Source organism: Python bivittatus, unplaced genomic scaffold (assembly GCF_059951505.1).
Source record: "Python bivittatus isolate LINGU-HERP-01145 unplaced genomic scaffold, Pbiv_v1 ctg000410_np1212, whole genome shotgun sequence".
NCBI lineage: Eukaryota > Metazoa > Chordata > Lepidosauria > Squamata > Pythonidae > Python > Python bivittatus.
Window position 1 is genome coordinate 3,149,413 of NW_028277067.1, and position 24,664 is coordinate 3,174,076.

A 24,664-nucleotide genomic window follows, 5' to 3' on the forward strand; every position below is an offset into this window, starting at 1 on the left:
CATAGAAAAATTCAGCTACTTTATTATGATGTTATCTTGGTTCCCGTGCAGGGGAGTAAAATTATACTTTTAACAAGATTATTTTTTTAAGTTTTAGAATTGCATAGTACATTTTGAAATGTATTTGAAATGGAGAGAACATATATGGCATATTTTTATATCCTAAGTGCATTATTTGAATTGGCATACAGGGCTACCTGCAGGGTTGTTTTTTCCCCCCTTTTTCACTACAACTGGGACTGGTGTTACTAAGTATGGGTTTAGGAGACATTTCAATAGGCCACAAGTAGTCAGAGATACTCGGGTTTTATTCTAGCAAATTCACTGCCCAGCACTGAAATAGGCTGGATCTGGAGGACTGGGGGGAGACCTTTAGTGGGAAAGGAGCCTGGATTGTACTCAATGTGGACTCTAAGAACCATCCATTCAACAGTCTCATCTTATGGGGCCCAGAAAGCATGCCTGCTCTGTGGAAGAGCCTTGCCTCTGGAATGATGTCCCCCCCCCCCCCAAATTAATGTGGCTCCTACCTTTATGATGTTTTGGAAAATATTAAAAAAAGCTGGTTGTTTCCCCAGGTCTTCAGATCAGGTGGTTGTGGAGCCCTTTCAGTTTAGTCTAGTTTTGTATGATTTAAGGCTAGGTGTTTATTTTTCAGTCAACCGTGTTCTCTTTTTATATGTATTGCTTTTCTTTTATTTGTAAGCTGCCCAGAGTGACCATGGAGTCAGGCAGCCTAGAAATTGGATACAATAAATAAAATAAACAGGTGTTTCATTTTCTCATGATTCATAAAGGTTCACAAATGGGAACTTTTCTCATGAATGAAATATGTTCACCAGACCATAAATAAAAGTTGCATTCTTGACACATGAATTTTCCACTGCAATTTTTTTTCGCATTTTTATTTAACATTCTGAGTTTGAGGGCCTTATTTAAAAACTTAAAGTGTTGTTGATTTACTCTTAAGCACCTTGTCCAAGCCAGACAATGGAGCCTTACTTTGCTTCCATTTCATTTCATTCTTACATTCCAAAAGATTTATCTTTACCAAAGGTATCAGAAAGCATCCCTTACCTTCAGAGGAGCCCAGCATCCATTTTAAGAGTTTAGATTTGACAGCATATGTCCCCTGAAGGTGAGTAATTTTAGGTCTGGTAGAAGAGCTTCCGTTTTGATGCAGAAGGTTCCAGGCTGAATTCTGGCCCCTGTAAGTTGGGCTGGGAGAGATTCCAGGCTAAAACCGTGAGAGCCACTTTCACCCACTGCCTGGCATGATATGAGGCATCTTTGCACCCAAAGTCAAAACTACCATCTTAGCTTTTCATTACCTTCCCTGAAAAGTCACCTGTCCTGATAAACCAGTAGAAAAGAAGCTCTTTAGGTTCTTACCTTCCTAAAGTGGGTAATTTTTCTGCCTCAGAAGCTAACAAATGATCCAATCATACCTAATGCAGACCCAGCAGAACTTATTTATTTCACATAAAGCAGGGATTATCAACAGGGTTGCAAAAGAACCAGCACACGTCACCTCTAAAATCATTTTTCTGTGACCCATTGCCAATTAAATCAATAGGCCAAAATCTTGCCTGATTTCAGAGATTCCAGAGAACATCTCCTAAGGCTGAAGAAATATCAAACATTCTTGTGAGATGTTAATGATGACACACAAAGTCTTGTTCACTTTGCCAAAATGTCATCTCATAAGAGTGTTATATTTTACTTACTTGGAGGTACCTGGACCATTTTACAAGGGTGCAAAATAGTCCCTTGGGCCTGAAAAGTTGCAACTTCTGCCTTAGAGGCTAGTGAAAGAAATACAGGTAGTCCTCATTTAGCAATCCCATTTGATTCCAGCTACTCGGTCATTAAGTGAAGTGGTCACTACGTGACTGCTATTGTGCTTATGATTTTACTTCAGCTTTCCTTAGAAGGCAAAGGAAAACCCTCAGTGAAACTGATTAGGGTCTTGTCAATTTCAGCTTTGGGGAGGGTCCTAATCCACTAATTTAGGTCACAGAGCTGAGCTTGTTAACTTGCTGTTAGCACTTTTTAGGGACACAGTGCCCTGCAGAGAAAAGCAGCTCAGGAAGAGCTGAGGCAGTCTCTCCACTCTGCAAGGGGGGTGAGGGAGAGAAAAAATACAGATCAGGCAGAGGACAACATGTACCAACTGACCGTAATAGCAAACACATGACTGAGTCACAGATACTGCAAAGATCGTAAATGGGCACATTGGTCACAAAGTTACTTTTTCATCACTGTTGTAATTGCAAACAGTCACTGTACGAGGCAGTAGCTAAATGAGGACCACCTGTATTGGTATCTTCCCATGGAGTAAACATAGAGAGAGGTAACATATGGCATCCTACAGGTATAGCTGAACTTACTATGCTTCTATATCACTAAAAATGCTGCAAACTACTAGAACTACCAACCTCTAGTGGAAATTAACTAGACAGAAGCAAAGCCAGAACCATCTCTGTTTGTGAATGGACTTTTTTGTTTTTCCTTCTTCACAGCAAATCCCAAGAGCTAATTGAGAGCACCAAAGTGGACAGCCAACCCCAGGACTCAAATGCAGAAGCTGAGGAGAGCAAATCCAAAGACCAAAATGATCAGGGTGAAGATGACAGCAAATCTCTTGCTGAGGAGGTTGAGGAGAACAAATCTGAAGATCTAAAGGAACCAAATGAGGATGAGACCAAGCCATCCCTGGAGACATCAGAACTGCAGGAAGATACAGAGGCCTCCATGTCACATCCCTCTAGTTCATGGGATAAAGCTACATCAGACTTTAAGGATGATCTATCTAGCTTTCTTACTTCTGAGCAAAGCACAACTCCAATTTTTTCCTCACTCACTTCAGACAAGTAAGATATCAAGTTTCCAGCAGAAGATAGGATTATCAGGATTTTTTCATCCCACAGTTTAGAAAATGATTTCCAAATGGGCCTCAGTTACACTCAATTCAACTTAATCTAGTCTTTTCACTGTCTTTATAACAGCCTTCAATTGGTTAAACTCTTAAATGAAAGAGAAATCCTATACTACATAGCACTTACCTCATGGGCCTTAAATTTCATATGCTAAGTTTCTACAATATTAAGATACAGCGTTTGGTTTTTTCATGTTGTCATCTAGCAGTCTGAGTGGTCATATTCACACAACATCACATAACCATAACATAACGTAACCAGGTCACCTAACAGCTGCTTTTGCATGACTTGCTAAGATTGATTAGTTTTAACCCTGATTAGGGATTTTGGTAAGTAGAGAGGGTTCATGTGTCTAGCCAACCCAACCATTTTGTTAGTTAATGACTCAATGTATTTTGCAATCCCAGAAAAACAGATAACTCAGAAACCAAAAATGTGTCATGTGAACTCTTAGAGGGAGTTGTCACCTGTTCCTGGGTTTGAATTTATTTTTCTCTTCCTAGTACAACTATTGAAGATCTAAAGACGGAAACGTGGATGGAATCCCAGTTGGTGACCCCAGAGCTGCAGTGTGAGCTTGAGGAAGAGATTCCCTTCTCCTTGTGGAAGAACAAGCCTGCAGAATGGAAGGATGAAGAACTCAGCTTTTCTGTCCCGGCACGCAAGCCTTCCTTCCATAACTGCTGTTGCTGCAGTACAACTGAGTAAGCTGAGACATCAGGTGGTGACGGGCTGCAGGCATTCTGCTCATGACATTCCTCTCATTGTTCCCCTCTTTGACTCTTTTGTACTGTGTTGGGATACACCTCAGGCAGTCTTGAGACACAGGGAGCTGATGTTCAAGAAACAAGTTACAAGTAGTATGCTGGCCCTTAGAAAAAGTTCCAGATAGGCTAATCTTTGATCACTAAAGAATTTTCCTGAATGTTTGTGGCTGTTTTAAATCACTGAAGGGTCAACATTTCCATGACCAATGAATGGTAGGATTATCCTGCCCTACACAATTGTATGACACCATTAAGATTTTCTTCCATTTCAAACAATCAGAAGGATGTAATCTGATAGCACCTTTTCCAACTAACAAATTTTATTAAAAGGTATTTGTAAGCTGCAGCTCACTTTGTCAGATGCATAGAATGCTAGGCTGATGTAGAATTTAAATTGGGATGGGGGGAAAGCGGGAAAGACAGATCAGTTATGCAGATGCAGGTTATATGTGAGACAGATTACAAGAAACTTGTCAATGAAAAATTGTGATGTCTTAAAAAAATGCTGTGTTTGTTGTTCCATGTTCAAAGTCTTCCAATGCTTCTAATCAGGTCACAGAACTTTTGATGATCTGAAATTACTTTCTGTTGAACATGACATATTCATTCTTGTCACTGTAAATCCTTTGCCTCGTCTGATTAAGCGCTTGGACAATATTCTGTGCTCTGTCAGCTTCACTTTGTTTTAAAGCATTTTAAAGTGAAATTCAGGAAATACTTTTCAGTCACTCTCCTAATATGTTAACCTTTCCTATTTCCTATCTCATAGACGGTTGATCAAGCACAGCCCATTGCATGTTCCCAAAGCACCATTTCACAAAAACGTTGTTTGGACACGTCAAGGACCACGATTCAGAGGACATGGGGTGAGAGTAGGAGTTTAGGACTGTATTAAGATAATAGTTTTAAAATATTGGTGTGTCCCAGAAAATTATCAGTGGGTGCTCAAGGAAATTACAAGTAGTAGTGAACTCTGAAAGACAGCTTTTCCATTACCACAAGCACTGATCTTCTGTTGAAACCACAGAGAGCATTAAGTATCCTGCATCATACTCTCAGCTCAAACAAAGCCACAGAAATGGGAGATACTAGCATCCCTGTATGAACTGCATACTTATGTTACAACCCCCATAAAACTTAGACACTTTCTTGGTAGACAAATCAGAATGTGAAAATCTCCTGTTAATCAGGGTGGATACAAAAATCCCATTTTGCTGAAGCACAGAGACTGATTAGTCCATGGAAAGATGGCTTGTTTTCTATGCCTGCTCTTCTGGCCTACATAATCTTCAGTACATTTTGTAACTACATAAATATGATAATATGGAAAACACTGGACAAAGGCAGTATAACAGAAAAAACACTACACCAAGACAGGAAGAGCAGAGAGAGAGCAAAAAAAAAAAAAATTTAATCAGAGGCATAAACATTTTGGAGACTCTGTTTTGAGAAAATTATTATCTATAATTTACTTATAAATTTATAATTTATAAACCTATAATGTATATACAGGAACCCCATGCATCTTGTTGAGGTAAGGCAAATTGAGAAGAGGAAGGATCCTTTTGCTCTCAGTTGAAATTAATAGGTGGCCATTTATTTAAATAATACTAATAATCATGCCACCTCACCTCTCGTCTCAGCATAGTATTATGTCAACATCAAGACAGAAGGAGCTTAAAGTTTGGCATAGGTTTTCCTTTCCCTTTTTATCATCACATCCATGCTCCTGCCTTGTTTGTTCACCACTCATGTTTAATTATTGGTGTGGCTAGACTGGCATGAAGGTGTGTGCCAGGAGATCTGTAAAGTTGCGCCAGCCTTTACTTGAGACTCCCACTAACTTTACCTGCTCCAAAGTAAGTTGGGAGGCCGGAATGGACTCTTTCCCTCCCCCACCCCCAAGTATGTTCAGTTAGGAACACATACCTGAACAGGAGTAAGCTGTACTATACATTTCTTCCTGCCCCAAACTGATGAATGGTGTAGTTCAGTGCATCTCGTTATTTCATCTTCCCCACCAGACCTCCTCTCCACAGAAGGTGCTGAAGCAAAATCTTTCCAAGGATGTGAAGAGGAAGAAAGACCACAAGGCGTTCCCCAAGGCTCAGATGCATAGGACCTCCTCACTCAAAAGAAGCAACAGGTATTTGGGCATCTTAGAATACCTGATTCAACAAGGGGAACATCAGCAATGAATAATGAAGAAGACACACCTTTTAAGACTGGGAAGCAGATATTTTCTTCAATGTATAGATATTAATTACCTGTTTTAGATCTGCAGCATAGTATTAAAAATCTCTGTCCTAAGAATAGAATTGAAAAGGGTAGGACTGTTTATTAAGGATATCAGAAGGAGGGGATGGGATGATATTTAAAAAAAAATTCCCCACCATTCTGGGGCAATGAGTATATTTTTTTAAAGTAAGTTAGATGCATTATTGGAGGACATACAGATCCTATCTACTGTATATATGAGAGAGAGGGAGAGAGATTCTGCTGTTATTCAGCAATTTGCCACTGGATTTTGATCTGATTTTTTAAATCATCCTCCAGGTGATTCAAAAATGTGTTTCGAGGCTATTTTGGGGTTCTTCTGCCCTAATTGTTGCAAAAATCTCATGTTGCCAGAAGATACTGCTAACATAGCAACTTTCTACACTTGATATGAGATTGCCAGCTAGAGAGAGGGTATCCAAAATAATTCAATATTTAAAATTATCAGATGAAATCTGAACATTTCATTTAAATATATTCAGAATCCTGTTTATGGGGCCACTGACTTCAATAGACCCCCAAAATGGACGTAGGCCACTGGGAGAAGAAACTGCAGTGTGAGAAACTATGGTGATCCAAGCCTTTCAGAAGCTTAAAAAGAGGGAAAATACATCAACATGCCATGATGGCTTCTCATAATCTCAATGTACTAATCATAGTACATTGCTGACCTTCCAAAAATCGTTGAAAACATGATTGTTTGCCCAGGCATGGGGGTTGTGGAGTTAGTGAAGCTCGGGTGGGTTGATATTAGCTTACATTGCTTTTTATTTTCAGCTGCCATTTTTGTTTTGAATTACATGTTTTGCATTGCATGCTTTAAGGTTTTATATTGTGATTTCTGTTTAAACTTTGCTTGCTGCCCAGAGTTGCTGTGGCAAGAGGGGCAGCCATATAAAGAAAGGTAGTTTGCTACATCATCTGTAAGGGGAAAAAATCGTGGGGCAAGAGAAGCATAGTCCTGGGCATCAATTTTTTCCTTGCAAATCATCTTACCCTCTATTTACAGCGGTTCCTCAGCTATCTGTGTTACCAGATATTGCCAAACCATTTTTGGTGCCATAATTCTCAGCCACCTTGAAAAGCAGGATAAGCTCTGTGTTTCATACCAACATCTGCTTTTATAACATACATTTGTCCTGGTGGCTATCTTTAGACCAACGTAAATTGCAATTAACTACAGATGGTTTTAAACCAGCTGCATCTGTAACAGTCAATGAATCTTAACTCAAGGGATTTGGATTGAAACCAACTGTTGCAAGCTTATACCAATTGAATAGGTACTGCTATGCATTGTACTAGCTATAGATCCAATGTTATATAGAAATCAGTCTTCTGTAAGATCTATGTCTGGGATAAATCCTAATAGTGATTGAATTTACTGTACATCATTATTCCCTAAAAATAAAGGCTCATTTCAGGTGTTCAAACAGAGCTTTGTGGGAAAACCAAATTTTACCTGCACATCTTCAACAGTATGAAAAATAGAACCTATATCTATGCCTATAGCCACAAAGTTTCTCTGCATGGTTGGAAACTCTGTTGTTTTTTAATGCTATGCCCATCTACCATATTGCAACTTTTGGAATGAATGTTTGCATCTGTTTTTTGTTCTTTCTCTAAGGAGAGACCCAGTCTCCATATCAGCTCAGTACCTTGTAGTGTCAGCTCCTAAAGAAGTAGAAAATAGCATGGAGCCTGTGGCCACTCATTGAGGCCCTGCGCTAGACTGAAAGAATCTGAGTTCTGACTGCAAGAAAGAGAGAAGTTAAAGTGATTGTATTTGACAGCTGTTAGTGTATGTGTCTTGGCAGGCGAAGTAAGGCTCTGTACAATCTCTACACAACATTCTGTGATGAAGGAGAACACTTTAGCCCATGTCTTCTTCATGGAGCAAAAGGTAAGAGAGAATATGGTTGCATTTTCCTTGCTATTGAAATTAGTACTAGATATCTAGAAGTATGTTTTCGATTTCATCAGCCAGATTCCTGGAGTTGCTCAAATTGCCAAACTCCTGTAGGCTTTATGGAATAATCTGATGACAGGATCTGAAATAGATTCTAAATTAGGATATCTGGATTTCTTTGGGTCAAATAAAGCAATAATATAATTTGCTTTTAGGGCCTTTCAGCAGACTCAGAATATTATATTTGCTTTTCCAGGACTCTCCAGGGCTTGTACCATTTTTAGTGCCATCAGAAGGGGAAGAATTAACATCAACTATCTCCTCATTACCTTACACACGTTGGGGATCCTACTGACCAGAGCTCAGATGTTCCAGGCTCTCAAGTTTATCCCTGTTGATGGTGTGTACTATTTCTCATTCTTGGGCCTAAGGGTTTCATAAACCAATACTTTACATTGATTTGAAACAAGCAATCTGTGTGTGCATGCTTGTAAGTATGTGTGTGTACATGAAAAAAATTAAAACATGTAACATTTGGCTCATTCATAATAAACTCACTGTAGTTGTCCCACACTTCTTACCATCTTCTCTTGCCTTTCTTTTTTCAATACAGCCCATGGCAATCTGGACTTTTATGACTTCTTGGATGTTGCACGTGATACCTTGCTCTACATTGATACAGAGGGTATGTAGACGGAAACTGACATCATTCGAATACTCACTGAGGAACACTCCTCAGGGAGTCACCCCAAGTCTAAATCTCACCCATAGAAGAAACCAGCCAGGGTCAACTTTGGTCAGCTCTACATTAAGTGAAGTGAGATAGTCATAGATAATGAAAGGTACAGGGTAGAGAATAGATCATGCTGTCTGTTTCACGTGACTTGCTCTCTGCCTCTGTCAACCCTTCAAGGTAACAAAGTCAGGCAAAAGGAATTGCTAAGAGTCTTGGAATGCACTCTAATGTGGTTAGGACATTGTAACAGATTCTTGAAATCCTGTCAAATCCTCTCTCTAATTCAATTTATACCTAACACAGTCAATATAAAGTTATTCTGAATTTCTTTCTCACACTTTCTATGTTCTCAAGGCTCAGATATCTTTTTTTGTAATGGCTCAACCTTTCCATCCTCCTTCTCTGAGTTCATGCGCTCCTAAGTTTCCTTGCTGCTTCCAGATATCAGTAATGCTGAAATAAGATTCAACTGACAACTTTTGTATATACAGCTGAGCAAGAGGGGAGGCATCATTATGTCCTTTGCCTTGGGTAACCCTAATGTTTGAGGCCTTTCCTAAACCTGATCAATGCATATCAAGTCACTGGTCCTTTAAGATGGCCAGATGCAGAACTGGAGGACTTCAAAAATTTAAAGTGACTATTTTGTGCAAATTTACAAAAACTTGACAATTGCTTAAGGCCCATTACTAAGATAATTTATATGATTTTTTTAGCTGCAGGATAGCTGTATTCTGAAACCTAATCACTAGTGTCAGATCACCTCCAGAAGCCCTCTGAGATCAGTGAAAGGGGCCAAAAATTCTTTACTGAGTACAGTATCTCTTCTTTCCTATTTTAGTACTGACAGTTTTATTCCCATGCTACTGAAATTTTCATGAACATTCTATGATGTCATATCAGCTTAGCCAATCAGTACAAGAGACCTCAGTAGCACAGCCAATTAGTCTAAGTACAGGTAGTCCTCACTTAACTACACTAATTGGGACCAGAAACTCCATCATTAAGTGATGCCATTGTAAGTCAAAAAACCATGTGACTGCGCCACTTAGCAACAGCAGTTCCAGCAGTCCTGGTTGCCATCATTAAGCGAAGACTGCATGGGTTGTTAAGTGAGGACCTTACATGACTGCAACTTGCGACTTCCTGCTGACTTCCCCATTGACTTTGCTTGTCAGAAGCCAGCAGGGAAGGCGCAAATCACAATCACATGATCACAGATTAAGTACAAGGATAACTACCACTCATTCAGTACTGTTGTAAGTTTGAACAGTCATCGAACCAGTGGCCATTAAATGAGGACCACCTGTAATATTAACAGACAGCTATAATATAATGCACTATTTTCTACCCCACTGCTTTACAGGACAATTTAAGGCAAAAGTACTTGTCTTGCAACCTTTTCTTCATCCAATATTCCTACTGAAATTTATGGAAATTACTGGTTATCAGTTTGTGCTTTTTAATTGTCCTATTTTCTTTCTCTTGCATCTTCTGCAGCTTTCCAAAACGTTCAGTGGGTTTTCAGAACCATTAAAAAAGATATGATAGCCATTGAAGAACTGGAGCCAATTTTAGCATGCTTAGGGATCAGCCTCAGTCCCACTATTATACAACGGACACTAGAATGCACTCGCATTACCAGTAAGTATTTGCCTACGGGGGGGGGGGTACCATTAAAAAGATTACAAAATCTGGTGTTAAGCTCAAGGTTTCTGTCAAGTTTCTGTAGTTTTTGATTTCAGCAGGAGAACCAGATTATTACTAGAGATAGAAAAGAAAATCTGGGCTCTTTCAAGTTCATCTCGAAGGAAATGTGAAGTCTACATTCCAAGTTCTCTTTCAGTATGCATCAAAATTAAAATGCTAGAGGCATTGCCAGTTTCCTTGACTTATCATTCTACAGGTAGTCGTCATTTAACAACCATTCATTTAGTAACCATTCAAAGTACAGCAGTACTAAAAAAGTGACTTACGACCAGTCCCCAAAGTTACAACCATCCTAGCACCCCCATGGTCATGTGATTGCAATCTGGGTGCTTGGCAATCAGCTCACACTTATGACAGTTGCAGCATCCCAGGGTTATGTGATCACCATTTGTGACCTTCTCAGCTGGCTTCTGGCAAGCAAAATCAATGGAGAACCATGTGATTTGCTTAATGACCGCATGATTTGCTTAACAACTACAGTGATTTGCTTAACAACCGCTGCAAAAAAAGGTCATAAAATTGGGTCTGATTCACTTAACAAGTGCCCCGCTTAACAACCAATTTTCCAGTCCTTATTGTGGTAATTAAGTTAGGACTACCTGTATTACATTTAACAGGAAGATAGAACATTTTATTGCAAAATAAGAGAGGAATATTAGCTGTGACCAAAAGTAAGAAAGAAAATTTTGAGATTTTCAGCTAATGTTTTTATATCAATTTTTCCAAATGACATCACATTTACTGTCACAATAACAGCAAACACAGATGTGGTTGACTGAAATGAATATCCATCCCTACAAAATACAAATACCTATCGACTAATGAAAACCGAGTTAAATCAATTGTGCCAAGACCACACACTTTTGATTCAATAAACCAATAAAACTGGACTGGTGAACTCCTTTGTAGTATTGATTCCTCAGGATAGCTAAGATACAGTTTACCAGTAATTACGGATGAGTTGCTAAATAGGGAATTATAAGTTTATAGACCTAAATGTGGGGAAAGAGATTCCTTTATACAAGCCTGAACTACCTCTTTTTCTTTCGTGACAGGGAGTGGGAGATTAAACATCTCAGAATTTCTGTCAGCTGTGAGAGGATTATTAAGTTGCCATATGAGTAAGTGTCCATAGCCCATGAATTAGATTGAGATCAGTCTGCAGTAATCTCACAAACTTCATGGTAGGACGTTGTCTGGTTCCTGCAAGTTATCATTTTTTTTCCTACACAATGCAGTGGCATTGGATCATGGCCTACCTCCCTTACTCCCGTCTTACCAGGAAGTGCCACCTTCACCACCCAGGACATTTGTGGTACTCCTGGCTCCTAGTAGCAGAGCTCGGTTCTGAAACCACATATTATCACAAGGGTGAGGGAGAAACAGGTGCTCCTTCAGGACACAACTGCCCTGAAACTACATCAGATAAATGTAGTCTATTTTAATTAATAAACCAAAAAAGATATGCTAAGAGCTGCCACTTTTATGACCAAAGGCCAGGTATGAATAGCACATCAAAAAGAGTGCTTTTGTTTGAAGGAAGAAAATATTCTCACAGTTGCTGTGTTTGAGAGATCCAGGCACGTTGAGAAGCCCACACTCTTCTTTTCTCCCATCTTGAAGGGAGAGCCTTTTCCTGCCAAGCAGGAATATTCCTGCCATCGCATATCCCGTGTTGAGCTCAACTACTCCCGCGCTGCACTGCAAGGGTGGGGCAGAGACCACACTTTTCTTTAAACTGGGCAACAAGAAGGGATCGTGTTGCTTTTTTACTTTCAGATGTACAGGCTTTAGATTAAGTAAGTATTACAGAGGGGGCTAATGGTTATACTCTATCTTAGATGGTTGTTGTAAGGATTTACAGTGATGCTGTATTGATAACCGATATGAAAACAATTAATGTACCATGAAAAAAACTTCTATTTTTATGTTTCCCAAAATTCAGAAAGCTGTGGCATACTTATTTTCTGAACTAAAATAGAAGGCACACTTTACATTTTATAGTTTATTTGTTTGCTCTTAGAATGACCTATCTTTAGAGAAGCTCAGCCTCCTGTGTTTTATTTATGAATCATTGATCGGAAAGGAGATAATTGGCTCAAAGGAGAGCAGTGATTCTTGGAGAAAGTCACAAGATATACAGTACTCCTTTGAGATAAGTCATTTATGTTGTGTCTGCATGGAGAATGATGAGTACTTTGGATTCACAATAAAATTGAAAATTGTCATTTTCTTTTTACTATACTCATAACAATAGCTCTGGGAACCAATGTGTAAAATATTGTTATTTGGAAGTAAGATTGAAGATTGCATTTGTAGAGGTTCCTTACTTCAGCTTGAGATGTATGATGGTTAATAGTCTCATTACCTCCCTCTGCATGTTATTTATAGGTGAGTATGGTATTTTGGAGAATGGATCTTCTCAAGACTTTGCTACAATAGATGACTTTGAAATTGAATGGAGAAGAAACATTTTGCTTAATAAGGCAATAACACTAGGTTATGCTCACTTGATTGGATTACATGAGCCATATGAAGAGATCACTGTTGACAAACTACAGAAGAAAGCAAATAAATCTCAGAAACCTGTTGGGCTAAGAAAATCCAAGAAAGCATCATCTGCATGTTCCATGGAAGAAAAGGACAAAAAAGATCAAGGCATAGACTGGCCAAAGATCAGACCAAAGTTTGGCTACACAAGTCAGGACACTCTGTTTCCACTAAGTTCCTCTCTCCCCCTTAGAGGAGATAAATTGATTGCTGGGCTGCCAAAGTCAAGATGGCCATCGAGAAAGGCCCCAATACTACCTGATCTTTATTTAGTCACCCAGGCAAGCCTCAGCACTGAAAACACGCAACAGAAAAAGAAGAAGAAGAAGAGGCTTTCCTTCCAAGACAACCCCCCAACTAAGCATGATCCTGATGAAGACAACCAGGAAACTGATTATAAGACAGCTGAAAGTGAAGATAAGGAACTTTCAGAAGAACTATCATTCCAGCAAGGTTGGTTTTGAAATGTTGTCCATTTAGTGCAATACACACCTGAGCTTCCATGTTTTGGATCATTGAAATGTGGTGAAGAGTCACATTTAAATCAGATATCTCTTTTAATGAATGCCAGGGACCCATCTCCAAGGACAGCTGGTTTCTGATGTAGCGCCTCCTCTGTTTGGCTACTAGGGAATTGGCAGGGAGAGGAAGGGTGAGTCTAATGAATCTTAGATAATGTCAGGGCCAGCTAAAGTTTGAACTGGTGACCCCTTTGTTTTCCCTAATACAGTCTTTTATGGAGACCCATTCAAGATTGTTGAGTTGAGAGGAGAGTCAGAATTATCCACCAGGATTTTGCACTGCTTTACCCCTGACAGCTCAATAGTCCTTCCTGACTATGCTGCATAAACCAGTTTAGTTTTTTGTCTGGTCTACTGTATGTAAAATTCTATACCAGCTTATCTCAATTTGATGCCGTTCAAATGTATTGAACTACAACTCCCATAGTTCTCCATAAGCATATTCATTGACTCTGTATTCCCTTTTTGTCTTCTGTATTCCTATCTCTGACATTAGCCTTTCAGGACAGGGTTTTCAGTGAGAAGCCTTGTGCAAGATGATTTATGCAATTTCGAGCAATCATTCCCAGATTTTAAGTAGCACCAGACCCCAGCTAGTCTTACTTGTTAGATGTAGAAGACTAAAGAATAATGGTGTTAGATTACTCATCTGGGTAATCAGTTCAATCAATCCATTTATTTTATCAAATCAAAGGACCATGGGGTTCGTATGTTCCATACTTTTCTGAACATTAAGAAATTCCAGTGACTCTCTTGCTGGATAAGCATTGAGATTTATGGTAATGTAATATTATTTTATTTACAAATTCCAGTACAGTATAGTCATTATTTGCAGTATATCAATGGAGCCTAGTACTCTAGAAGCAAACAGACATTGTCTGAGCAGGCAACAAACTAGCAACACTTTTTCAGATACTCTGAGAGTGCTTTCTACCATCTGTCTCTGCCAATCTCACATCAGATTCTCCCTTCTCCCTTCTTGTTCAAAATCAAAACTTCAGATTGCTTCTTTACCCCTTCCCACCAGCTCAATTGTCACCATCCTGGCTTTCAAAGGGCATCACACCTCCCAAACTGGAGAGAAATCCCCATCAGAACTTTTTAAAGATTGCATGTTCAACCTCAGACAATCCACAAAGGAAAATATTATCCAACTACTTATTTTAAATACTGTTGTTAAGTGATTAGCTGGTCACATAATCCCCAATCAACATTAATAAGAAATAAGATGGAGGTAGTGGTAAATGTAACAAAATGCAAGTCAACACAGTGTATGTATGCCTCCATTTCAGAAAACTAATAACAGAATGGAGGCCTAAGTAAGATCTTCACTTAGGATGGCTATAATTTTTTTACAGTGAATATTTTCAGAGCAACTCAACGCATTATGCTTGCCTTAAGAAATTGCTGTAATGGTGTTGTTTCTCATAGTAGAGACATGTGTATGCATTGCCAAATGTGTACATGTGTCTTTAAATATGCATATGTACAAATTTGAGAATACAGATCTAAACATAATTCCCAAAAATATATATGCTATATGAAGGTACATATCATTTAAAAAGAATTTCTACACTTTACTGAAAGCTCTGTACTAGGGATCCTAGGACCTTTAAAATGATTACACCGGCAAATAAAATATATGCTCCTAAGACAGCCTCCTAATTTTCTAATACATATCATATCATATCATATCATATCATATCATATCATATCATATCATATTTCTAAACAGAAGTGTGCCTATATTTACTGATCCATTTTATAGTGCCAAGTACTCATGTAGAACATCTTAGGTTTTCACCTGAAGAAAATGCAAACATTAATTGCTTCTTTACCCACTTCATCCTCAAATTTGTAGCAATTCCATGTTTTGTATGCATTCCGCCTTTGGGGAGGGAATAAAATTTCTATTGAAAGATTTTTTATTTCATAAAATATACAATAGTATCTATTCTCTCTTTCTGTGTAGAGATAGGATGGGATTGGGCTTTGACTCATCTCCTTTTAACACAAACTTGCATCTCTTAATCGCCTTCCTATTATCACTTCAGTCAAGTAAAGTGCAATAGTAAAGTACGACTATGGTAAACATATTTGTTTCTGTTTGCCCGAGGCCCAGAAATCTTCCAGGTGGGAGAGTGTGAAAGGCTTGACAAAAGACCTCATTCTGGCTAAGGATCACTTGCCCTGTGAACTGTGAGCAAGCCTAAATAGGACTCAGAATGTTACTGGGCATGTATTTTAGCAATAAAATCAGTTGGAAGAGCCTTCATTGCTCACTTAGCATTGATTCCTCAAGCCCAGTTTCCTTTGCAATGGTCTGAAGATGTTTGTGTGCAGACCTAGAGGAGTCATAATGGTAGGCTAGCACTTTCTGGTTTTTTTACCCTTGTTCAAGTCATGGATTTGTTTCTTGAATGATCTTTTTGAGTTGGGATAAAAATATATATGATGTGGAAGCAGTGTACATTTCTGAATATCTATCATGGTTATATTCCACATGGATGTACATCTTGAAGACCCAAATAGTAGATGACCTTAAACCATCTCATTTATTTCTTCCTCAACCTGCACCTTTCAGATGTTTTGGGACTGCAACACCCAACATTTCCAGCCATGTAGCACGAAACATATCTGGAGAGTAGCACATTGGTGAAAGCTTCCTTAGAAGAACCCATGAGACCATGAAAAAAAAACCTTTTTAAAGTTCCAAACAATTTTTAACAAAATATTTATCTGCCCCAAACCTAGGTAACTGATTTAATACAAATTGTACTATGCTCTTTCATATATTCTTGGCTGGTTGGTTGGCCTCTGATACTGTCTCTGATTTGTACCACTTCTAATGAGCCATTTAAGAGAACTGAGAAGGGAAAACTCTTCAGCTAGCAATTCTGTAAAGGGCATATTGACTTTACGTGTGATTCCTTTCCTGCTGAAGGGATTGAACTGGATCACAGATGTCCTTCATCATAGGCCTCACTGTCTTTTAATGACAGTGGGCAGGACACGACCAAGCATTCTGATGGTAAGCAGTCACTATGGATGACAGCAAAATGGGCCTCTGTTGTGTGGAACGTTGCTTGCCTCACATAGAAAGTGCAAACTTGTCCCCGTTCCTTCACTAGACTCTTCATATCCAGGTAGGATTGAAGCCCTTGGTAAGCTTGGGACAAACAACCAGTTTTTATGAGGCTTAAGAGAAAGGTATTGAAACCTACACCCAAGTGGGATGAACCAGGGGCCAAACCTGTGTTTAGGGGTGAGGCTTTTTCTTTCCTGCCTTCCATGTCAGACATATTTTTGTTTGCTCAGGTTATTGGAAACCTAGTCATAGCAGAAAGAAGGAAGGGTTTCTACGTTGTAACTACACGTGTTCAAACCATGAGCCAGAGAGCAGAGAGAATGTCAAACATTTGGATTTGATGTTGGCTGACTCAGCTACAGCACCCTGTTTAGTTGATTTTTGACATACTGGCACAGCATTACTTTGTGTAAAAAAACACAACCCTGAACCAGTATTTCCCAGCCTTGGCAACCGTAAGATGGGTGGACTTCAATTCCCAGAATTTCCCAGCCAGCATGAAGTCCACACATCTTAAGGTTACCAAGGTTGGGGAACACTGCCCTAAAACCCATGTATACACACTGAAGGATATTTTTCTATCACAGAAAAAAAGTTGGCTATATTCGGAATCAGCTGAGTGAAACCCATATTCAAATGTAGACTCTACTTTTGTTTTATATGAAGTGATAAGAACAAGTCATAAAGACATGTGCATCCATAACTACTGTAATGCACTGTACACAGGGCTGCTCTTGAGGAGTATCTGGAAGCTTCAACTGGTACAGAATACAGTGGCCCGGGCAGTTATGTGTGCTCCTAGAAGAACACATATTATACCTCTGCTTCATGAGCTGCACTGGCTGCCAGTTTGCTTCCAGGTCCAATTCAAGGTGCTGGCTTTGACCTTTAAAGCCCTTCATGGCATGGGGCTGGGTTATCTGAGGGACCGCCTCTCCCCGATCACATCAGCCTGTCCCATTAGATCTGGCAGGAAAGATGTGCTATGCGTTCCATCGGCCAGAGACTTGCATTTGGTGAGTCCCAGGAGGCGGGCCTTCTCTGATGTGGCGCCCTCCTTGTGGAACATTCTCCCCCCTGAGGCTCGCCCCTTCCCTGCTGTCATTTAGGAAGTCCCTCAAGACCTGGTTATGCCATCAGGCCTGGGGGTCTTTGGGAACCGGAGACATTCTTAGATGGCTCCACTATGATTGATACCCTGCTTTCTCCGAGGGTTTTGTATATTTTACAATTTTACATTTTTTTGATAATGTTCACGTTGTAAGAATTCTTTTTTATCTTCTATAATGCTTGTTTTTAACCATTTGTTATTTTATTCAATTGTTGTAGACCACCCAGAGTCACTTCGTGCGAGATGGGAGGCTATATAAATGTGATGAATGAATGAATGAATGAATGAATGAATGAATGAATGTCCTGGAGATTGTCATCATGTCCTATGAAAAGACATGTGGGGGGGATTGGGCACTAGTTGAAAAAGCCACCATTTCTGATTTCTGAATTTGATGCATGATGGTCACTGTTTCCAGTGAGTCTTTGATACTTATTTTCCCACACTGACCCAAGTTCAGTAGATTACATAAAGGTCAGCTGCTACTATGCCATGTAGAAAATGAGACCTGATGACTTTTTGCATGGTCATCCCAATTCCCCATGAGGCGTTGATTGTAGCAGCCTGAAAAAAGCTGACCTGGGTGCAATTTGCAGCATGCCAGCCATGGCTTCTCACCTTTTTCATTTATGCTCCTTTGCTTTGAAATAGCAGTGTAAGGGCAAAACCTACCAGATGATGTCAAGTGAAGAGGAATGCCTAATCTGCTTCATTTCTGCACATCAGGCTATTGTTGAAGAAGCAGGAACAAGGATAGTTAGCAACAATGAAGTTCCATACAATCTGGTCAGCCTGGGCCATTGCAGTTCAATTTGTTTCTGGCTGCCTTCTGCTGGAATGACTGTAAGAATAATCCATGTCTTTATTTTTTTTTAAGTCTGTTTTACTAATGTAGCTGACATCAACATTGTCTAGTTAGTTAGCTGGCTGCATCATCTACCCAACCCACTCACCCTCCATTCCTTTCTCTCTCTCTAAAGTTCAGCTTCCAAATACTAGACATAGAAGGTACAAATACAAGAAGGTTGACATGATACATCAGAAACTTCAGGTTGTTTCAACACACATCTCTATGTAACATGTAATTTGCCCCAAACTGGAGTCTCTTTTCAGCCTTACAGAATATCTTTGATGTCATCCAAATGCTTGCGGAAGATAGCATCAAAAGTCACGATCTGTGCTCCACCCTGAACAAAATGGGAGTCAGTATGAGTGACACGGTATTCCAGGAAATGCTACTCAAGGCAGATGTGGCAAGTAAGCCTCTCCAGTTCTTTTGGGGCTGTATCTTAGCCAGGGGGCTGATAGGCTAGGTTTATGATGGTGCTTCTATCTAGAGTTCATTCTGATCAAGCCCAAGATTAGAAGGACCAGAAGGTGCCTTATACCACGTCAGACTACTGATCCTCACCTAACCCAGCAAAGATATTGAGATGGCGGGAATTGAACCTGAGACCTTCTACATGCGAAATACATGCTGTACTACTGAGCAGTACTACCCTCCATAAAAGATAAACCAAGACCAAGTGGTTTATATGCCACTGCCCAACAGTTAAGCCTTATAATCTCAGTGTTTTGGTTTTATGTGTTTGTGCTTATCAACATGATTTTTCATTGTGTGCATTGTATGTCCAAGCACGTTTGGTTTTAACAGTTCATAATGTGATGAACATTGGTTTTCTATGCTCTGGAGCCCTTAATTGACTTTTAATTACTTAGTTCACTTTATTTCCAGAACTTGGATTATTTCCAGGTTACACCATGTGAAGTGTTGGGTAACTCTACTAAAACAGCACAGTTTCTGCACAGACATACGTACCTCCCACATAGACTAGAGTCTCCTGTCTAAGAGCTTTCGTCTTATGCACATCCTTAATGGTCCATTAGCATTTGATGCATTCGTTGTAACAAAATCGTACTTTGCACACATGCTGACAAATCAGAAGACATAAATACAATTGCATACAAAAGTTAAGCATCCCTGCTCAAACTATACTTCAATGAATCCCTAAATGAAAAGAAATTGACAGATGTAACTCCTGCAAGTTACAAAGTTAAATACCATATCTTTCTGCAGTTCTGAACACATTCTTATTATTCATGTGCAGTTGTTTACAGGTTTAAAATAAGAAAACAGAGAATACAGCAGATAAAGAAGTTTGGGCTCCTAGTGTCTTGATAGCCAATTACATCCAAAAGCAAGATTCTTGCACAGGTTTCTTTAACCAGATTTATTGAAAGGAGAAATATGTTCTGTTAGAGGAGTTTCAACAACTGGCTCGTTTGCAGTTTCAGGAGTCATATTATGTCCAACTTACTGAGGCAGGAATTGTCTCAACCTCTTAACCATGGCTTATATGTGAACTTGTGGAAAGGCTGTTCTTTTAACTAGAGAGGAATATCCAGGAAGGTGTCCACAATGGGACTGTCTCTCAGATCAGAACACACCATTACACCCAGTTAATTCTAGTTTTTTTTTACTGTAAAGTTGTTAATGTGACCCCCAAACAGGCCTATATTTAGACAGGTGAAGCCATTCTATAGGTAAACAAATACTCTGTCCTTCTAATCTCTTAGGTTGTGATTGTTGTTCTGTCTACTTTCAACAACCATGGCTGCTCTAAGCAGTTTTCTGAGCATTTGAAAATGGTGATAGTTCACTCTCACAAAGCAGGAGAAAGCTAAAGAAATTTCTACAAGCTTCCAGCTAGCAATCGCTACTTTAATAAAATGGTTAAGAAACTGAAGTTACCTGAAACTATTGAAGTCAAGGCTCCATCTGAAAGACCAAGAAATTCTCTGCTAGAATTTTATCTCCGAACTGTCATATCTGCAAAACAGGACCCATGGATCACTGTAAATGACCCACTGAAAAATTTAGGTGACATTGAAGGAGGTATCCACGGCTCCACAATATAGTATTGCTTATACAATAATGATCTGCATGGGAGACATTAGAAAGAAACCTTTTTGCCAACCTGATTGCAAAAGTCATAGTCTAAGACATGCAAAAGAAAACCTTTATAAGCCTGAAATGTTTTGAAACAAAGTGTTTTGGAATGATGAAGCAAAAACTGAACTATTTGGCCACAACTACACCAGATACATTTGGAGAAAAAAGAGTGAAGCATTTGCAGAAAAGGGATACTTTGACAACTGTTAAATATGAAATGGTTTTCTTACACTTTGGGGTTGTCAGAAGTCAGTGGCACAAGAAATATTATGCAGGTGGAAAAAATAATGGATTCAACTAAATATCAGCATATCCTAGAAGTTAATATCTACTGTCTGAAGAAACTGAAGCTGGGAAAAGACTGGTTATTTCAGCAAAACAGTGGTCTGAAACATACTCAAATAACCATGAAGTACTTACATGAAAAAAAAGATAATGGTTTAGGGATGATCTTTTCAGTTCCCAGACTTGTATATTATTGAAAATCTCTGGAGATATCTCAAACATATACATGGAGACTTAAGAATATTTCTCAGCTAGAAGAGTTCTGCAAGGAACAGTGGAAAACAATCCAAAGCAAAAATAGAAAAACTACAGAAAATTAATTGGAAGCTGTAATTTCTGCCAAAGGAGTTGCTACAAACTACTAACCAAAAGGGTGAACACTCTTTTCTTATTCTGAATCTGTAAACAACTGCCCTTAGATGGTAAGCATGCATTCACATATTCAGAAAGATGTTGCATTTAACACTGCACCATACACAGGCTGTGTCAGTTTACTTCCAGATTCATTGACACATACAATTTGACTGGGAGGGGGGCTAAATTTTTGTGTGCAACTATAAGTATTCCTGAACCCTAAAGTGGAGTTAGGAATCTGTGCCTCTCCAGATAATATTGGACTCCAGTTCCCATGGTTTCTGACTTGTTTTCACGTTGGCTTGGGTTTATGCAGTTTAGAATCTAGTAACAGCTTGAGGGTCCACATTTGCTTCAACCTTCTCCCAAGGATCAGCAGTATAAATCCCAGTAAATGAGCACTTGTAACATGTGTTTGCAACTTGCCATTGCAGAAGACGGGACAGTGAACTTCAACAGCTTCATATCTGCAATGGGGAGAACACATCTCTTCAATGAATTTGCAAGTGAGTAGACCAAAACACTGTCTGCAAGGCTGAGAAAGGGTATGGTAGATTTTCTCCTCAATCCTAATTTTTGTACTAGCTTAAACCAAAACCAGGCCAGTAGAGTTATATTCCTGTGCAGCGCATCCACAGGGCAGCATCACAAAAATCAAGATGGTGGCCATGACTATGTGATTGAAGCCGTGATCCTTTTTTAAGTACTCCATGCATGTGACACACCTAAAGGGGAGAGGCTGTGAGTGGTTGCAGCTTCTTGACTGTTTCGATCCACCCCACTGACACCCTGTTCCCATGTCATCAAATAATTTATATGTTGCTCTTGATCTTAAAATCAGAAGAGATATCTGTTTCAACTCAAAGAGATAGAACACCCCACCACATTAAAAAGCTCAGTTAAGATGAGAGAAGAAAAGAATTTCCAGGACAAATATTTTTAGATCAAATGACAAGATAATGCACAATTTGTCATCATATTGAAAGGACTAGGGCTATATGCCTTTAAAATTCCACAAATTGTGAGGAGGGAATGTTTTACCCACATTTCTTCCAGGAAGGCTTTCCAACAATTTCTCAGTGGTGATCATCATTAGCAGCAGCAAATCTGTCGGTCTGTCTCTGTGTCTGGCTAATGTTGGTCTTTTGTAAGATTAATTTTTAAGGTTATTTCTTTGTACCCTCAGAGCAGGCATGGGGGTAGGAGACAGTGGCAGCTGCCACCAAAGGAAAAAAGGGAATATTTGCAGAAATTTCTACAAAGGGCACTCCTTGAGAGAAGAAGAAAATCTCAGAGATTTTCTCTCTCATCATTAGAAAGGGTTGGAAATGGACTGGGAATTTCAGCTGAGCTTGAATGTGACAAACTGAATTCTGCAATTTGATGGAAACAAGGCAACATAAACTGCTGAACTGCCCCCCTCCAGCCCCCCAAAATTGCTCCTCTGATTCTTAGCCAGAAAAACTGAAAGACTTTTATCAATTTTTTATGCCCTCTTGAATTTCCATTAATGTTTCTGGCTGTTCTGCATGTTTGGTAGCAGCAACCTGACTACAGTTGAACATGTTTGCAACTTTGCAGGTTTGAAATACATCATTCAAGCCCTCGACAGGATTGAAGGAGACAAGATGGTCCTGCATGATCTCCCTTCCTTTATTAGAAATATGGGTATGCATCTAAATGAAAATGATTTCCAGGAAGCCCTAGAACAGGTCTTTGTTGATGGTGAGTGCAAAATAAAATATTTCTCATCCATATCACTAGAATCCCAGCAAACATTATACAGGTAGTCCTCATTTAACAACCACAATTAGAGACACAGTCATTAAGCAAGATCTCACATGACTGCAATGGACTTACGACCTCACTTCCACCATGGTCGTTAAGTGAGACATCATGTAACCATGACTTGTGATTTTACTGCTGGCTTCTCCATTGATTCTGCTTGTTGGAAGCTGGCTGCGAAGCACACAAATGGTGATCACATGACTGCAGGACACTGCGACAGTCATAAATGCCCAAGTTTCAAGCACATGACTGTGGGGATGCTGTGGCAGTCATAAATGAGAGGAACAGTCATAAAGTTACCTTTTCAGCACTGTCATAACTTCGAACAGTCACTAAACAAGGCAAGTTAAGTGAGGACTCCCTTAACAGGGAATCATTGAACTGTTCTACACAAGCTGCTACAGTGACAGTGACATGGTGCTTCATTAATCCCAAATGTGTGTATCCCAGCAAGTAGCCCTCAACCCACGCCTAATAATAATGATCAAGGGCTTTTCCGTTACATGTTTTGTTAATAATTGGGGAAAAAAACACCAGTTTTTCCCCAGTACCATTATCTATTTCTAGGATAGTTGCTTCAAAAGTTCATACTTGTCCAAAACCTCTCCATTCCTGAAAGGTAGTCCTTTTTTTAAGGTTTATGGTTTCACTGCCCCATCAACTTTTTTCACAACTTTGTATGCTCAGTTTCATTTCTTATCCCCAAAAATCAACTGCCATGGTAAAAGTACTAAGTGCATTCCAGCTCTCCTCTGCACTCCTCCGCCCCCACTGATCCAGATATAATAAAAGACAACAAAGCCCAGCTAAGGACACTTATGATTATGCAGACAGATCATACCCCAAATGTTTGCTTTTTAGGCTGTTAGAGAAAAGATCTGGTAGTGCTTGGGGAAATTCACATGATAAAGATGTTCCTTTGATGTGTGGTGCCCTTCTAAAGTCTGCAGACATTGAAAAATGCCACAGAGAAACATTCATTGGCTTTTTGATTTGTCTGTTTATTATTGCATTGACAATCTATTACATTGGCAAAGTATCCTGCTCTGACTTGGCCCAAGAAAAGTCTTTTCTCCAAATTGTATACTAGAGATCTCAGCTGTAGAAAGTGTATATTTCTTCCATTGGCTCCACTTCTCCTTGTCCTTTGTTTTCAAAGGTATACCCTATCTATTTATTTAGCTGTCATCTGTCTGTGCCTCTATCTGTCTATCATCTATCCTACTCTTGACTTGCAGGTAATGGAAAGATAATTGTGAAAGACTTCATTGAAATTCTTACCCACAGTCCCCAGTTTAAAGAATTGTCAGGTAAGTTGGAGTAGGGGAAGAGAGGGATACAGGGATACAGCTGAAACCTTGAGCTTTCCTACACAATCATTTTAATAAATATCTCACACTGCATGGGCCCTACATTCACAAGATGCTGCTAGTAAAGCCACTACTGATCCATTTCTAACCTCTGAAAAAATAGAGATATTTGCAAGTCTGGCAAAAGCAGGTTCCTCTCCTTCCCTCTTCCCCTACAGTTGTGCATGTTCTTCAGATATATCATCACATATAAGCAAAATCTGTATAGTTTGCTTTCTCATTGGATGAGTGTCTGCCAATTCCTAGTTGTTCATGTTCTTTGCATCCAATCTTGCTGAAAAGTCCACAAGTGCAGTTAATGTCAGCCAG

At 39.4% G+C, this 24,664-nt stretch overlaps 1 protein-coding gene across 1 annotated transcript in view; it reads left to right on the plus strand.

Moving 5' to 3' along the window:
* The first annotated feature begins 2,360 nt into the window (after nt 1–2,360).
* The window catches only part of EFCAB13 (EF-hand calcium binding domain 13), a 125,061-nt gene continuing 102,757 nt past the window's right edge, over nt 2,361–24,664 (plus strand). Inside the window, exons 1-13 of the mRNA XM_088143283.1 lie at nt 2,361–2,374; nt 2,523–2,873; nt 3,443–3,643; nt 7,798–7,883; nt 8,146–8,289; nt 8,503–8,574; nt 10,126–10,273; nt 11,395–11,456; nt 12,727–13,338; nt 18,719–18,862; nt 21,632–21,703; nt 22,779–22,922; nt 24,224–24,295. Coding sequence (XP_087999409.1) covers nt 2,361–2,374; nt 2,523–2,873; nt 3,443–3,643; nt 7,798–7,883; nt 8,146–8,289; nt 8,503–8,574; nt 10,126–10,273; nt 11,395–11,456; nt 12,727–13,338; nt 18,719–18,862; nt 21,632–21,703; nt 22,779–22,922; nt 24,224–24,295 — 2,122 coding nt within the window. The remainder of the gene's footprint in view (nt 2,375–2,522; nt 2,874–3,442; nt 3,644–7,797; nt 7,884–8,145; nt 8,290–8,502; nt 8,575–10,125; nt 10,274–11,394; nt 11,457–12,726; nt 13,339–18,718; nt 18,863–21,631; nt 21,704–22,778; nt 22,923–24,223; nt 24,296–24,664) is intronic.